Source organism: Fukomys damarensis, unplaced genomic scaffold (genome assembly GCF_012274545.1).
Source record: "Fukomys damarensis isolate Sample0158 unplaced genomic scaffold, DMR_v1.0_HiC HiC_scaffold_23, whole genome shotgun sequence".
Taxonomy (NCBI): Eukaryota; Metazoa; Chordata; class Mammalia; order Rodentia; family Bathyergidae; genus Fukomys; species Fukomys damarensis.
In genome coordinates this window covers 57,362,605-57,378,531 of record NW_022900935.1, presented here as the reverse complement: position 1 = coordinate 57,378,531, position 15,927 = coordinate 57,362,605, and the positions used below count along the sequence as shown (strand labels likewise).

Here is a 15,927-nt window from a genome sequence, read left to right as displayed (position 1 = left end):
TTTGCCTAAAACTGAAAATAAAGGCAACAGACTACAGAAGAAATTTCAAGATGGTCTAATGTTGAGGTGCTAGCATTATCTACTGTAGGGGGCCTTTTAGCCAGGTTGATGTTGAGAATGAAGGACAAAGAGCATAGCAGAATGATTTTTAAAATGCTTTGAGTTTGGCCAGAAAGGAAGCTCCAGTAAAGTTGCAGCCTGCAAAGAGACTAGCAAGAAAAAGTCAAGAATTTCAGAAGACAACAACAGAACCAGCATAGCTCTAGCCTTTCCAGCCTCAGAGTTGTAAAGTGACTTTGCTTCAAGAGGGCGCTACAGCACCATGTTCCAGAATGGTGGCAGCCTAGGGAAGCTATTTCTTGGGCACTTGAACCAAAACAGAAGGAAGCCTGGCTACTGCTCTAGTTGGTGGCAGACCTTGGCATCATCCACATGATGCTGGTTTTAGATGTATGAAGAATCCAAGTTTTGGGATCAGCAGAGCTTCCACCCAAATTTCAGAAGGCCTGAGAGGCCAGGCAGTGTGTCCCTGAGAGAGCAGTGTGTGAGGCTAAAGGTGCAGTGGACACCCCATACATTTGGAGAAGCCAGGAACGTGGATTGTCCAAGGAAAACTTCAAGGAGGGAGCAGAGCTGGTCCAAGAGAGAAGTTGTGGGAGCTACAACCACTGGCAGTATCACTGTGGTGGAACAACCCAAGCCCTTTAGAGTTCACATCTTGCTACAGATTGCCTCAGATGCAGGACGTAGAAACACAGGGCTTAATGTTTGCCATGCTGGATTTTGGACTTGCTTTGTTTTCATTCCTTGCTATCTTTTTGTAATAGAGAATAGAAAAGTCTATCTTGTGCCATTGCATGTTGGAAGTGTTTAAGTTTTTTTCATTTGTACAGAGCTTGCAGCTAAGAGTTTACCTTAAAACTCAGAGGAGACTTTGGACTTGGGCTTTTCAGCAATGCTGAAATTGTTAGGACTTTGGCAACTCTTGGAGATGGACTAAATGCCTTTCACATAAAGGAATGTACAGAAGTCTTTGGGAGGCCAGGGGCAGAATGTTATGGTTTATGTCTAGATGTCCCCCCCAAGACTTCATGAAGTCGTAGGTGGGATTCTTTGGAGGTGGCTGGATCTAGGGTATGTTATGCTGGGATCAAAATTATGAGGCTGGGCTTGATTCATGGTGCAATGCTAGGATTAAGGGTAAATATAAACGACAAAAAAAATAGATAGATAAAAATATAAAGGACAGAAAGAAGGCTAGTATGTACCCTGTCTCTTGTTGCTGCTTCTGCCTGCCATGAACTTTTTCTCCTCTGCAATGCCACTCTGCCATACCATCTTGCCTTGGAGCCAGTCGACTATTGCCTGAAACCTCCACAAACTGTGAGTCAAAATAAACTTTTCCTCCTTTAACGCTGCCAGGTATTCTGTCCCAGCAAAGAAAAGTAACTAAGATATGCAGTGTCAATAGGTAAGGCATAAATGAATGCTGATAAAGCATAAGCTAGCTGAACTGATGTCCAAAGTAACAAACACAATGAAACTACTGGATGAAGGTTAGTTTAGTTTAAAAGGCATAGGGGACCACGTTCTGTCACTGACTGTGTAATGGTATGTCTGAGAAACAGATGAGCAGAGGCACCTTCCACAGAAATAAAGGAGTATTTATTTAAGGAGACAGGCATGCTCCTGTGTTATTTTGTCATACTTGAGAGCCAGCCGAGTTTGAATAACGAAGATGAGGATGTTTCATCTTCCTCACTGATGAGCTGTCTGAAGAGGGAGCCAGGCTGCATCGGGTCACCTGCTCTGGAGAGTGCCGGGGGGCCAACCTGCCATTGGATGTAGAGGAAGTGCTTTAGAGTCCACCTGAAGCCTCTGCCTACTCCCTTTTCGCTCCCTCTGCACTGCAGTCCACGCCTCTCCACCTGGAAGCCACACTGCACACAGCAGAGCTGAGATGCTTAGATGGCTCTAGTAAGAGGACTGCTGTTTTTCAGGGTTGAAAAGGATGTGGGGAACAGCATGGGGTTCTGTTATCTGACAGAACTCCAAACTTCAGAACAAAAACTGTTCTAGAAAAAAAGTAACCTTACCACCTCCTTTCCACGGTCTGTCCCTAATAGGGATAGAATTTAAAGGCCAGTATTAGAATATGGAAACTAGTGTTACAGGGGAATATTTACAGCACAAGCCATGCTTTGAAGCGCAGGGTTTGGAAAAAGCTATCTTTTAATAAACTGTCTTCCCAATTAATTAATTTTTGTCTTCCCAATTTAAAACCAGATGTTTGAGAAGAACTTTGAACTTTGGAGCTTTTTTTGGGGGGGGCGGGTACCAGGGATCAAACTCAGGACCTTGTGCTTGTGACAGGCACGGTGCCACTGAGCTAAATACCTGGCCCAAGAACTTTGGATCTCAGTGAGTTTGATGGCAGGGAATATAGAAAGGACGTGTTTGTTGCTAATATTTTGTTTAACAATAAAAGAAACAACTACTGAATGGCATAAGACAAGCTGAGCTCTCAAACACCCCTGTACATAGCACAATGCAGAAATACCCAGGACGACTCTTCAGGCTTAATCAATGGCATCCTACTAAAACAAAAATGTGCATTAACAGGAAAAGGTAAAGAGAGAGGAAGCAAACTCATTTATTTCCTTCTCAACTAAAAGATATGGAAGGTGAAACCATCACCAGGACAAAAGGATTTTCTCCAAATTAGTACACTCACAATGCTGGGTTGGCAGTTATCCCTCTTACTCTACTTAATGCAAGAAACCATCTTCATCCTGTTTGCACACCGTCTACAGCCTTGCAGCGTGGGATACGTTTCTATTATACGGCTATCTGGTAGTGTCATTATGTGTATGTTAAATCTTCTGTTGGTTCAAGCTCTAGGAAAACCTTGTATTTCTCTATTGCGCCGCCATTAAAAGCAGCATTAGTGCATTTTGTCCTCCGGTTCTTTGTCAGTTATTTCACAGGGAGTCGAGTGGGTGGTGTGGGACGGGACGGGCAGGGAAGAACCTCTTCCTGGGCACTAACCTGGGCTTTTGTTTCAGTGCTTCTGCTGGTAGACTTGGCCTTCCGCGTGCTCGTCATGCTCAGGGGAAGCAGCCCGAACCTCCGGGAGGAGAGGAAGAATTTCAGTGGTGCAAAGGGGCAGCCTCCGGGCCCAGTGAATCTTAGGATCTGACTCACCTGATCTGACTCGAAGCCAGCGGCAGGATGTTATGGGCTTCCTGGGAGTTGAATGTGCTGCTGCGGGGGGTGAACTGGTTCACTGTGCCAGTAACCAGTCCAAACAGAACCTGACATACAAGAGCGAGCAGAGTGAAACGCACGAGGTTACTGTCTGGGCCAAACACCTCTCTGAAAGGGAACGTCACTTCTTGATTTCTAACTGTCCTTTTGAGTGTGATAATACTTCAAGATTACTTTCTGTCACTGCCGTGGGTGAGAATCTCACGGCCATGTTCTTTCTCTTGTTGAGGTTTCTGTGAAACTTTCTTAATCCTTACTATAATCTAAGAGGTCAGCTCACAGCCACCCCAGTGTGGGGGATTTTATCTTTTCCTCTTTCAGCCTTTGCAACTCCACTCAGCTACCTGTGCCTCACCCTCTGCCAGCACTGCATCCTGGAGTGTAAGTGCTGAGCGGGTTTACTGTGTGATGTGAGCCTGAAAGACTTCACCGACTTACAGAAGTCCGCTGCACCAGGCGATTAAGGTTGCTGTTGAGGTATGGCGTGAATACATCCAGGTCAAAGGGGTCGATTAGTGCTTCCAAGTAGTCAGTCACTTTCTCAATTCTGAGAAAAGGATTAGCATTGTGATTTTCCAAGTTTAAGAATGAAAAAATAGTTTTATAGTATTTTCTAGCTATAGAAATCCTGGAAGTCGATTTGATATCTTCAGTCAAGTCTATGCTTTCTCTATGTTCTGTTTGTAGTGGGGAAGCACTAAGATCTCAAATTATACCCAGTAGTTATAAGACTGACCGCCAGAGGAATGAGGTTCTGCTTACTTTGCTTAACCATGAAATGTACCCAACAGGTGACCTCTATTTCACTTGCTGGTAATATCATATTTCCCCAAAAATAAGATCTAACTGGAAAAGAAGTCCTAGCATGATTTTTCAGGATGCTCCTAATATAAGCCCTACCCCCAATAATAAGCCCCAGTGAAGATCATTAGCCACACGGACATATTTATAATATCTAATGCAACATATAATGGCTCAATCCAATTATAAAATAACATTACTATATAATTAAGTACAAAGAATACTACTAACATCAATACTTAAATGATAATACAAATTATAGTCAAGTATTTGTAAATAACCAAGCGGGCACTTTTGAGCAAGAGGTAAACACCTATGTGAGAAGATGAACTCCATCCAGACTTACTGCCAAATGATCCACTGGAGTATGAACACAAGGCATGAATAAGGTGCACACTGGATAATGAACAGACGTGGTTGTGTCTAATATGCAGCTTTGTAATTCGTCTTGGGTTTTAATGGAGATAATGATTACACTTGTGTGAAATGAAGAAATGTTTTCTGAATTTTGCTGCCTGCAATTTATTACCATTTTTGTGTGCGCCATCATTCCTGTCACTATTTTCATTGCCATACCTGTCTCCTAATTCTTCAATTAACACTTGATTTAATGGGATGTTTGTGAAGCCTCACCTGCAAGAGGTCTTGACTTGGGTGAAGAGTTCATGGGATAAAATCACTGACAGCCGTGCTGTCAGGGCACTATTAGCAGGCTACAACCACAAGAAGTGCTTTATTTAAGGACAGCTCTATTGCTGGACATGAGAGATTAAAGCCAATGGAGGAAATGGAGTTGTAAGAAATTCAAATTGTTGAGGCAGGAAGATTGCCATGAGTTCAAGGCCAGTCTAGGCCACAAAGTGAGTTCAGGGACAGCCTGAATGGCAAAGTGAGACCCTGTCTCAACCCACCTCTGACTTAAAAAAACAGAAATTCAGACTGAAATTTGGGCTTTGGAGAGTTATGCTGATATTCCAGAAGATCGCATGACTGTATTTGAATGAATTAGATTTTTTTTTACACGAATAAATGTAGATTGTTGTAAATAAAAAAATAAGATATCCTGTAGAAAATAAGCCCCACTGGGTCTTTTGGAGCAAAAATTAATATAAAACCTAATCTTATTTTCAAAGAAATATGGTATGAACCTTCACAATTTAGGAAAAATCCACTGAATGTGAAGGAAGAAGTTGGCTTTTCTCTTTGGGGGCAACCCAGAAAAAGGGAGTACAGATGCTCCTTGGCTTATGATGGGGTCGTGTCCAAACAAACCACTGTAAATCCAAAGTACAGTGAACCAGTAACAGCCCAGCACCTGCATCTGCTGTAGAGGGTAAGGGATTTTCCCTCATGGCGGCAGGGCTGCCGTGGAGCTATGGCCTCCTGCCCGTGACCAGCATTTTAAGAGAATCCTAATGCATATCACCAGCCTATGAAAAGTGCTAACTGCAAAATTTGAAGGAAGTTCTGAATTCTTACTGATTACCCATCTTATTAATGTTGAAAAGCCATGAGAAGAGCCCTCATGAGCAGGGAGTGTCTGTCTGCACCAGGAGGGGACCATGGAGGGAGAGCCCAGAAGAGATTCAATACCTGGAGTCTGGCTTGCTGTGGCCACTCTTCATCTCCTCCTTGATAGTGAGAACCATGCTGAGATAGCGCAGGTCGTAGAGGAGCTGCAGAGCCCAATTCTGGGTCAGTGGGAAGGTGCCTTCTTTCTGTGAGACCCCAACCCGAGGAGAGATGGCTCGTTACACGGCCCAGTGACCTACTGTGTGTTCTGATTGGGACAGCTTGTTTCCCAATCAGGTTTAATCTTAACTACAGTGTACACTAGAAACTGGGTCTTAAAGCTAAAAACCTAACAGCAGGGAAGAGACCCAGCCTTTAAAACAAACACAAAGGCTTCAGTGCTGCAGATGGCATTTCTATAACCAGGGCGTCTGCACGAAGGAGGGGTATGTGAGGAACCCTAGCAGAGCAGAGTTCACTGAGTCAGTCGCCAAATCGGGACTGGTCTTGCCTTTCTAATGTTTCTAATGGAATGGGAAGCGGAGGCCGGGAGACAAAGACTCCTCTCAAGGATTTCCATGTACCACAGCAGTGCCTGGCACCTGCGCTCCTCGGGCACCCCTGTGGGGTTGAGTGGGGAGGTCTCCATGTTAGCTGGGAGGGAGCCAGCTGAAGGCTTTATCTACTGGGCACATTTGATCCCGAGGAAATGGAAGGTTAATGATTTGCCCAGAGTCTGCAGTGAGCAGGTAGCTCTGCCAGGACTGTAAGCCAGGACTTCTTGCCCTAGGAAAGCTGGCACCTGGCTTCCTTGTCCTGAACCGCCTTCTCCAGGAAGACCCGTCAGGTCCAGGAGAATGGGTGTGAGCCCACAGAGCTGCAAGCCACCTCAAATATAAAAGAACATATCTACAGGACCTGAAGCCTGGGCTGGGTGACCCTTCACACCCTGGACCTTTGATGTGAAATGCCAGCACCCAAGAAAAGGATAAACCTTTATCTGTTACTAAAGGGAAAACATTCGTACACCCACCTTCACCTGCTTTTCTGCTGAAAGTTTCTCATAGGCAGTGACTACTTGAACCATGCAGCTTTTCAGCATCTCCTGCAGTGTCACCTTTGGCAGGGCGTGGCCTCCAACCCGATTTATCTCCTGGCATAAGCTAAACAGGAAGGACTGTACGCACCAGGATGGCTAAAAGAACAGAGGAATTTCTCGTTGCCAACTCACACCCATGAAATGACGGGTAGCAAAGGTGGGCCCGTTTATCCGCATGAGGCAAGCATGCCAGGACCTTGAGCTCCCCACTCGAGCATCTTCCAGATACACAGCCCCTGAGGAGTCCTCCTTGCCATACTCTGGGGCCCAACAGGTGGCTGGGACTGTCATGCCACTGTCTGCACTTCAGGGTAAGTGCTTCTCTCATTAGCAGAGAGCCCATGCTACCAAGCAAAGCATCTAAGCCAACTTCTAAAGCAGTCTTTGACTTAGGAGGTCCCGCATCCACTGTGCCTCCCAGTCATGCTGTACACATTCTTTGCAGCTACTCCTCAGAAGCTGCATGTTGAATGATTTTCTAAGTGTTTCGCTTCCCTTTCCCTTCTTCAGCTCAGGTCCCTGATTCAGTGGTATGTGCTCACCTGGGAAGGCAGTCGGATCTTGGATGTGACACTGCTCCCGGATTCCGTCTCCTCCTGAATTTCTAGTTCCTCCCAGTTGGTGGCTGTGGCTAGGACTGAGCCAGCATCATCTAAAAGTAATGACTGTGTGAATCCACGAATCAGAACCTGGTGATAAAAAGCAAATATCCATGTAAGCCCTTCCTTCAGACGGTAGAATTTGTTTAACCAAAACATTCTTCAGACCAGATTAAGCTGCTGAGGTTGTATGTGGGGTGTCAAGGGGCCACCACCACTCTCCTTTTGGCCAATTACTACTACCGGTAAGGGGAATGTAGATGCTGTGTGCGCTAATGTGAACATCACCTCACACTGGAATAGTTTTATTTATCTTATAAGTAGGCAGCCAGAGCAGGTAAGATAAAATCAGGTCCAAAAAAAAAAAAAGTAAATACACCCAGTTAAGAGGTAATTCAAACAGCTAGGGTAAGCTTAAAAATATAACACAGACACACACATACACATAGATGAAGGATTAAAATAAAAATATGGAGACAAGGACCTTTTCTTTACCTCTGGACTGGATTTCAAAAACATCAGACATGCAAAATAACCCAACCCATTTCTTTAAACTCGTTTTCTGTGAAACAAGCTCCCCCCACATTCTGTTTATTCACATAAAAATAGGACCAAAAACAAAAACACCAACCAAAAACAAAAAATCCACCTAAGCATTTTGGCTGTAGGAGCTATTTCTCTTATTTCCAATAGATATTCGCCTAATTTCTCTTGCTCACAATTTCATTCTTCGAGTTCGTGAGATCAGGAGCTGTTTATTCCAAATTATCTATCTCAATATGAGACCAGAAGGGAATGCATGGATTAAGATATTTACATTGAAATGCAGACTATATAGACTTCTGTCCATGCAGAAAGTGTTTTTTTTTTTTTTTGTGCGTGTGCGTGCGTGCGTGCGTGTGTGCGTGTGTTACGTTACTGGGATTTAACCCCGGGCTGAGCCGTATCTGCCCATTTTTTAAAATTATTGTTTTGTTTCTTTGAGATAGTCTTGACATGTCACTAAGTTGCCCAGGCTGGGCTTAAACATGTGATCCTCCTGCCTCAGCCACTCAAATTGCTAGGATCATAGTTGAGCATTACCACACCTTGCAGAAGAATTTTTCATCTCCACCTGATGGAAGGAAGATTTTTCTGTCTATAAAATCTAAGTTAAAAACAAGTAGGAAACATAAAACCAAAAACAAACAAAACAAGTAGGAAAAGTTTGTACTTGAGCCATCTTGCAGAGATAAGCTGCACACAACCATGAAAACAGCTGTTATTCTCTTATGACTTAAGGAATTTACTGAGGTTGGCAAAACCAGAGAAAGATAGTGAGGCAAACAAGGGATCCTAAGAAGTTCCTGTCACTCACTTTCACAACCGCTGAGCTCCAGACCCGGTAGCCCATCACACTCTGCTGGAGAAGTAATTCTTTAACCTCCTGCCACGGGGCCTGCACAGGAAGGACATCCTGAGCTTTCCCCTTTCCCTGCTTTTTCAGAACCTTCACCTCCCTTGCTGGTTTCTCAGCACTCCTAGACCTTCCCACGATGCACTGCTTCAGGTGAGGGCACAGTTCTCCCAGGGACTGGCAGAGTCTGGCCATGAAAAGGACTGTGTGCAGCTTGGGGCTGCGGAGCACATCCTCCTGGCCTTGCACAGCTCCCTCGATGCTCTGCAGCTGTGCCTGGATGCAGTCCGTGATATACTTGATGCACGCCACGGAGTGAGTCCGCAGCATGTCCTGCACAGTCCCCGCATCTGCATATCGGACAAAGGCAGAGTTCCTGGCCTGCTGAATGGGGGTGATATCCTTGGGCAGGGGAGCATCATCAGAGGGGAGGTAGGCCAGGAGGTCGTCCAGTTTGACCTTCAGTTTGGAATCCAAGGCAGTACAGAAATTCTGCACGCAAGGACTAATAGCCTGGGCTCTCATGGAGAGGCCACCACTGGCTAAACGGGGTCGGTTTGCCATGCTGACCCAGGCGGCATCAGGAGGCAGGTCGGTGGGGCTCTCAGACCAGAGGAACAGAGACATGTTCTGCTCGAAGTGGATGTGCTTACTGCATGTGGAACTGCCGGTGGTGCTTTCAAGTTCCTGCAGAGCTGAGACCAGGAGCTCTTTGGAGCTGCGGGAGATGGATTCAAAGCCTTCCTTTGTCAGAGTCTGAAAGAGAATGAGAGAAGAATTCTAATCCCTGTTCTTTCATGAAATCTCAAAACAAGAGTACCAGATGACAAGTCACCTCGGCATTCATAATGTCCTCCACGACATTCAGGAAACTTACCTCTGTGGCCGAGAACCAAAGAGACCATCACTGATGGACATGGGCTTGTTCCTGGCCACCTGGGTGAGGCCTGGTATGATTTTCAGGTCTGGATTCTCTTAGTATGAGTGAGCAGGGACAGACTGCGCCCAGGAAGTGACAGGAGGCTCTCAGGGCAGACACGAGATCATACTGGGATGGCGGTGAAATGGGGGCCCCCAGTGATCCACCTCACCTGTAAGCGGTCCAGGAACAGCTGCTGCATCATGTCCTCCCAGAACAGGAGTCGCTTCTCCAGGAGCCGCCGACACACCGCCTCCCAGCTGTAACTGGCAGACTCATGGGTAAGTAGCTCCCACATGGCGTCCCGGATCCCTGCGAGCCCTTTCATGCTCCTCACGTACAGGAGTAGGTTGGTGATCCCATTCTTAATGTCTTCATTACACCTGCACAACATCATTTTCCATGAGTCTCACACATTTGTGGTTTTCATACGGTTATTAAGAGAAATGACAGTACCCTGTTTCAAAACCTTTTTTTGAAGGAGGCAGGTGGGCCTGCAGATTGAACCTAGGGCCTTTGCAGTAATGTACAACTCAAGCCCTTTTACAATTTTATTTATTTGTGATAAGGTCAAGCTCTGTCTCTAAGTTGCTCAGATTGGGATCAAACCTGAATCCACCAGCCTCAGCCTCCCAGGTATATCCATTACATCCAGCTCAAAAACCCCATATAAATACATGTGTATTCAGAGAACTTAGATGTCAGTGTTTCTGACTGGCTCAGGAATAGAGTCTCTAGCCCTCTCAACTCTTGCTTCCTGGAAGATACAAGGGAATTAGAGCTCCATGGAATGGTTTCAAATGTCAATACATTGATCCTGACCCTGATGGCCACATCCTAGCTGTACGAGGGCCAAGCCACCTAAGAAATGCTCTTGGCTACTTACATAGCGATCCATTTCTGCAGTGTGTCTCTCAGGTATTCCTGGCTGATAGGATGTGCCAGGGTTCGGAGCACCGGCTGGAACTCGATGACAGATGATGGCAGGTGTCTGAACCAGCTGTCCAGCTTCATCTCCCCTTGCAGGACACTGATGCTCTTCCCTAGAGAAAAATCCAAGTGAGAGGCATCGTAGACTGTACCTGGAATAGCATATTAAAAATGAATCTCAGAGGAATTTCCAAAAGTCCAGTTTTTTCTGGATTGGTCAAAGTGGACCCCTTTGGTAGGGGGAAAAAGAAAGTATAGCCTATATCCAGGCCTTTCCTCATCCAGGATCAGAGTTCCTGCAGTTCTACCCATCCCCTGGATGAAGGAATGCAGGTAAAAAGAGTAGAAGAAAGAAATGAGCTGGGTGTGGTGGTGTACGCCTGTAATCCCAGCACTCAGGAGGCTAAGGCAGGAGGATCGTTATCCCCTTGCAGGACACTGATGCTCTTCCCTAGAGAAAAATCCAAGTGAGAGGCATCGTAGACTGTACCTGGAATAGCATATTAAAAATGAATCTCAGAGGAATTTCCAAAAGTCCAGTTTTTTCTGGATTGGTCAAAGTGGACCCCTTTGGTAGGGGGAAAAAGAAAGTATAGCCTATATCCAGGCCTTTCCTCATCCAGGATCAGAGTTCCTGCAGTTCTACCCATCCCCTGGATGAAGGAATGCAGGTAAAAAGAGTAGAAGAAAGAAATGAGCTGGGTGTGGTGGTGTACGCCTGTAATCCCAGCACTCAGGAGGCTAAGGCGAGAGGATCGTTATGAGTTCGAGACCACCCTGAGCTACATAGTGAGTTCCAGGTCAGTCTCAACTACATAGTGAGACCCTGTCTCAAAAAAAAAGAAGAAGAAAGAAGTGAGTGTTGTGTACTCCTTAAAAATTTTTTTCTTTAAGCTGTGATCTTGCTCAGTTGTCCAGTGTGGCCTTTAACCATGGGCATCATCACCTTGTCTCAGCTTCTGGTACTGCTGGGTCTATAGGTGAGGGCCACCTGGCAATCCTTGACACTTTAACAAAACTTAAGAACTGAAAAAAGTGAAGTGCATTACTTCCCTTTCCTCACCATATCTGGATTTCCCATCCATCCCAGCCTATACAGTGCAGCTCTGAGAGATGACATTCCCTGTACTCTATGTGCAAGGGCCTGTGAGTTTAAAACTGAGGGCCCTTCTGAAGTCCCCCATAATTCTGTTTGCCCATGCACTAGAGCCCATACTCATCCTCTGTGAAAGGGATAAAGTATCAAATGTAAGCACTGGGGAGAAACCAAAACAGAAGGAAATTGTGCCTGAGCTGAAAGTTAAGGTTACTCAAAGATGAGATCACGTGATATGCAATCTCCCTGGAAATGGCCACTTGATCATAACCACATTCACTTGTTTGTCTTTGGTCTTGGTATCTATCTCCACTGTATGTGCAGACAGCTCCATGTGACCTTAGATTCCTGGAGTCCCAAGGAACTGTCCATCGTCATTTTTTTCTTACTGGTATCATAAAATAACGTCTGTATACTTCAAGTAAGTGCCATATGCAGATGCCCTGCGGATATATCTTGGACCAGACGTCTCACTTGCTGTTCTGAGCCCACAGTCACCTGCCCACCCCCAGTACCATTCTAAGGTCTAAGCCTCCACTGCAACATTTCCACATGCATGAACCCATCACCAGGCCCTTCATACCAGCTCCTTTTCTAGTTAACTTGGACACCTCCATTCCTACAACCTAAGCAGCTGACCCATCATCAAACCCAGTCCTTGACAGACACTGGAATTGTCCAGTAAGCTCCATTTTATGACTTCCTTGTGACCCAGCATCTGACCCCTGGATCACCATGACGGCCTCCTAAGCTCTCAGCATCCCTCTACCCTATGAGATTCCATCACTATATGAGTCAGTTGCATTTATCTAATTACAGTTGAGATAAATGGTATCCAAATGTAGGAGCAGATATGTGGGAACATAAAGGAATTATATCAAGCTACGAAGGTTCCAGAAAGGTATCCATTGTTCCTTGGGTAGACAAAACTCCCTACAAGGCCTGGCTATAACTGGTTCCTGGCCACATCTTGTTTCCTCTCTTGCTGTCCTCAACCTCACCCAAGAAGCCTCACCCTCACTGGCCTTCTTCACTTCCTCCAATTCCCTACCACCTTCCTTGCCTCGCAGCTGTGCACACCCTCTTCCTTTTCCTTGGAACTCTTCCTTGCCTCCTTCATCTTACTAAATTGTATCGTACCTTTAGGTTTCAGTCTAATTAGCCTTCACTCAGAAAGTCTTCTCTGATCCTGGCACATTCCCATGACAACTTGTACTCTGCATTTATAGCAATGCCTAATAGTGACATTAAATAGCTGTTTGCATATTCGTGAGTTCAATATCTGCCTCTACCACTAGAAGTATTTCTCCAGTTTTCTTGGAGCCTGGCAGAGTATCTGGCGCATGGTAGACACTAGGTAAGGATCTGTCAGATGAGCCAGGAAAATGTTGGTTAAGAGCTCACCAGTTGGATGGTGGCCTGTGATGGTCTCCAGGGTAGAGAAGAGCAGGCCACATGGCAGAGCTGGATCTGGCAGCAGCCCTTCTGGTAAAGTGTAGAAAAGGGCGTGTGCTTGGTTCAAAGTGGTGGCCAGCAGTTCCACTAATGAGCAAAACTGGGCCTTGATACCAGAACCTGTGAGAAGAAATCAACCTCTTTAAACGATTTCCATTAGTAAAGTTAAAGACAGAGCCCTCTGGATGCTCCTGTTTCCCTCTGCTCACCCTGTTCCATCCTATACTTAAGGAGCAACTTTTGGAAAGAGGCCACACCCACCATGGTTGGGCTGGTTGAGAAGTGTCTGAATAGTTGCTTTTCTGGCCATCAGGAAGTCTGTGAGGGCTTGGCGGGGGGAACTCTCCTCTAAGAGCATTATGGAGCAGAGGGCCTCTGCTACAGCTTGGTCAGACACAGTTGGTAATTTGAGCAGCATCTTGCTTTCATGCAGAATGGTTGACCTTGAAAAAGGATGGTAAATGTCAACAGGGAATTTTTAACATCTTGGGCAAAGAGCCTGGGTATATCAAGAAGACAGATCATAACACTGCAGTGGTAAAGCCTGGCCACCAGAAATTTTTCTGAGGAATCTACTTACCGGAAGTGGCTGGCTGCTGCCACCTGCCGGATGAGTATAGGAAATCGGGAGAGGATTGGACTGTATTGGGAACTAGAAGAATCTAGCTGAAGCAGGCTGTGGAGGTGGCAGCAGAGCAGGTAGAGCTGTGCAGCATGGAGATACTGAGAAGCTTCCATGGAGCTCCAGATCTTCTCAGGAATTTCTAATAGGAGCTTGATCTGAGCAGCCATGCTGTAGAACTTCTCCTGGGACGGTGGCTGTGGCTGTGGCTGTGGGAAGGGCACAACAAAGAAAGAGCAAACAAGAGCAAGGTCAGTGTTTAGGGGGGATCAAGGGTGAGTCAGGCTTTAAATTGCAGTATTTAAAACTTTCATTAAGCTGGGCCCAATGCCACTCAACAAAGTGTCAAGGTCTGATGTAAATCCCTTCATCATCTCACCATCTGGTGATTCTGTTTTTTTTTTTTTTTTTTTTTTTTTTTTTGTAGTACTGTGAACTGACCCCCAGTCTGTTACACCACGATGCATCCCCAAATCCTTTTTTATTTTGAGACAATGTCTTGTTATCTCTCACGTTATGCTTGATCTTGCTATCCTCATACTTCAGCCTCCCAGAAGGCTGGGATGACAGATGTGCACCACATCTATATGCCCATCAGTTAGTTATCCACTTAATGTTCTGATCCTCTTGGTGTCTTGATAATAGCGACCCCTGTAGACACTGCTCTGTAAGAACTGTTTCTTTTCTGGATGACTGACCTTACTACTTTTGGCCTGTTTTTTGGAGGGCACCATGGGCTTACTTAATTTTTCATCAACTCTATAAATTGTCATCTCCTTGAGTCTTGAGGCTTCTCCTCATCTTAGTCTACCCTCTCAAGCATCCCCTCATAAAGGGATTATTGCTGGTAAAAGAGCTGCAGGGAATGAGCTTGGACCCTGTTATGGTCCCCCTTTCCACCACCAATAACATAGCAGGAAGGCCCTTAACGCATAATAAATGCCACTGCCTTGATCTTGGACATCCCAAACGCCAAGATTATGACAAAATGAATTTTTGTTCTTTATGAATTATCCAGTCTCACATATTTTGTTACAGCAACATAAATCAACTAAGACAGCTATATTTCAAATCTGTTTTTAAGACCCTTATAACTCTTACGACAAGTGGAAACAATTATTTTGGGAATTAATCTTTTATCCTAAAAATATTTGTTATTCTAAATTACTTCTATTTCCTGTCAAATTTTCTTGGATTTATAACCTTGACTAGGGCCAGGGATTTAGCTCAATGGTGCCATGTCTGCCTCCCAAACTCAAAGTCCTGAGTTTGATTCCTGGTATGGGAAAAAAAATACAACCTTGACTAGACTGCATCAGTATCCTGAATCAGAGAAGGAATTTGGGGACTTCTGTTTGTCTATAAATTGAATAGAGAAGGTATTCAAATTTGAAGGGACTTGACAAAGAATCGGATATAGTAATTATGAAAATAGATACACATCTAAAATCAGGTCTTTTAAAAAGCCTGAAATATAGTTTAGTCACAGCAAACTTTAGCCACCTTCAAGAAGACAAATACTTAATGTACACTTAATGGATGGATGAGGTCACTAATTTCAAAAATTTCTTCTACCTGTAGTTCTACTGTGTTACCGCACTCATTGACCTGTATTTTCTGCAGCTCAGGTAGCACAAGAAGGTCCCACGTGGGAGCTAGAGGTACTTTTGCAATTTCCTCTTCTGGGTCACAGTAAGTTGTCAAGGTTAAGCACAAATACTTCCTATACTTGTTTCATCTCTATGCCCTTCACTCTGCTCATCCCTAGGTCAACATTCTTCAGGGAGGCCAGAAGCTGCTCTGTATTTATTCCCCCATCCTTCCTAGTCTGGCCTTATCATTAGTGTTTTTGGAAAGGAGACAGGGTGACCCGAATTGGAAGAGCCCTAGCTCCCTACCACGATGTTCGGTACTTAAAGGTCAGGGCCTGCAGCCTGGTGCTCCCCCCAGCAATCCCCAATTCCCACAGGTGGGGATGGCTGTGATGAGGAATGAATGACTTGAGGGGAAGGTGTGAACATAAGGGAGAAATCTTCCACGGAAAACGTCAGGAGGTGTGAAATTCGGGAAAGGGCGGAACTCCGGTCCTCGGGCGTTTTCTGCACTAACAGGGAGCCCAGCTGTGGTGAGCGGATTGGAGCCGGATGTCGGGGACGGCTCCAGAAGACAGTGTGGACGACGTCGCGAAGGGACCAGCAGCCGGAGGAAGGCCGGTCGGCGCCGCTCTCTCG

The 15,927-nt window shown here is 45.4% G+C and overlaps 1 protein-coding gene across 1 annotated transcript in view; it reads right to left on the bottom strand.

The window, feature by feature from the left end:
* Positions 1-1,646: 1,646 nt before the first annotated feature.
* The window catches only part of LOC104873758 (conserved oligomeric Golgi complex subunit 1), a 23,731-nt gene continuing 9,450 nt past the window's right edge, over positions 1,647-15,927 (bottom strand). Inside the window, exons 2-16 of the mRNA XM_019210019.1 lie at positions 15,697-15,923; positions 15,272-15,424; positions 13,655-13,905; positions 13,336-13,517; positions 13,024-13,194; positions 10,480-10,636; positions 9,766-9,976; positions 8,636-9,430; positions 7,222-7,368; positions 6,614-6,775; positions 5,662-5,786; positions 3,706-3,814; positions 3,205-3,314; positions 3,049-3,127; positions 1,647-1,832 (exon numbers count right to left, since the gene is read on the bottom strand). Coding sequence (XP_019065564.1) covers positions 1,695-1,832; positions 3,049-3,127; positions 3,205-3,314; positions 3,706-3,814; positions 5,662-5,786; positions 6,614-6,775; positions 7,222-7,368; positions 8,636-9,430; positions 9,766-9,976; positions 10,480-10,636; positions 13,024-13,194; positions 13,336-13,517; positions 13,655-13,905; positions 15,272-15,424; positions 15,697-15,923 — 3,017 coding nt within the window. The 3' untranslated portion in view covers positions 1,647-1,694. The remainder of the gene's footprint in view (positions 1,833-3,048; positions 3,128-3,204; positions 3,315-3,705; positions 3,815-5,661; positions 5,787-6,613; positions 6,776-7,221; positions 7,369-8,635; positions 9,431-9,765; positions 9,977-10,479; positions 10,637-13,023; positions 13,195-13,335; positions 13,518-13,654; positions 13,906-15,271; positions 15,425-15,696; positions 15,924-15,927) is intronic.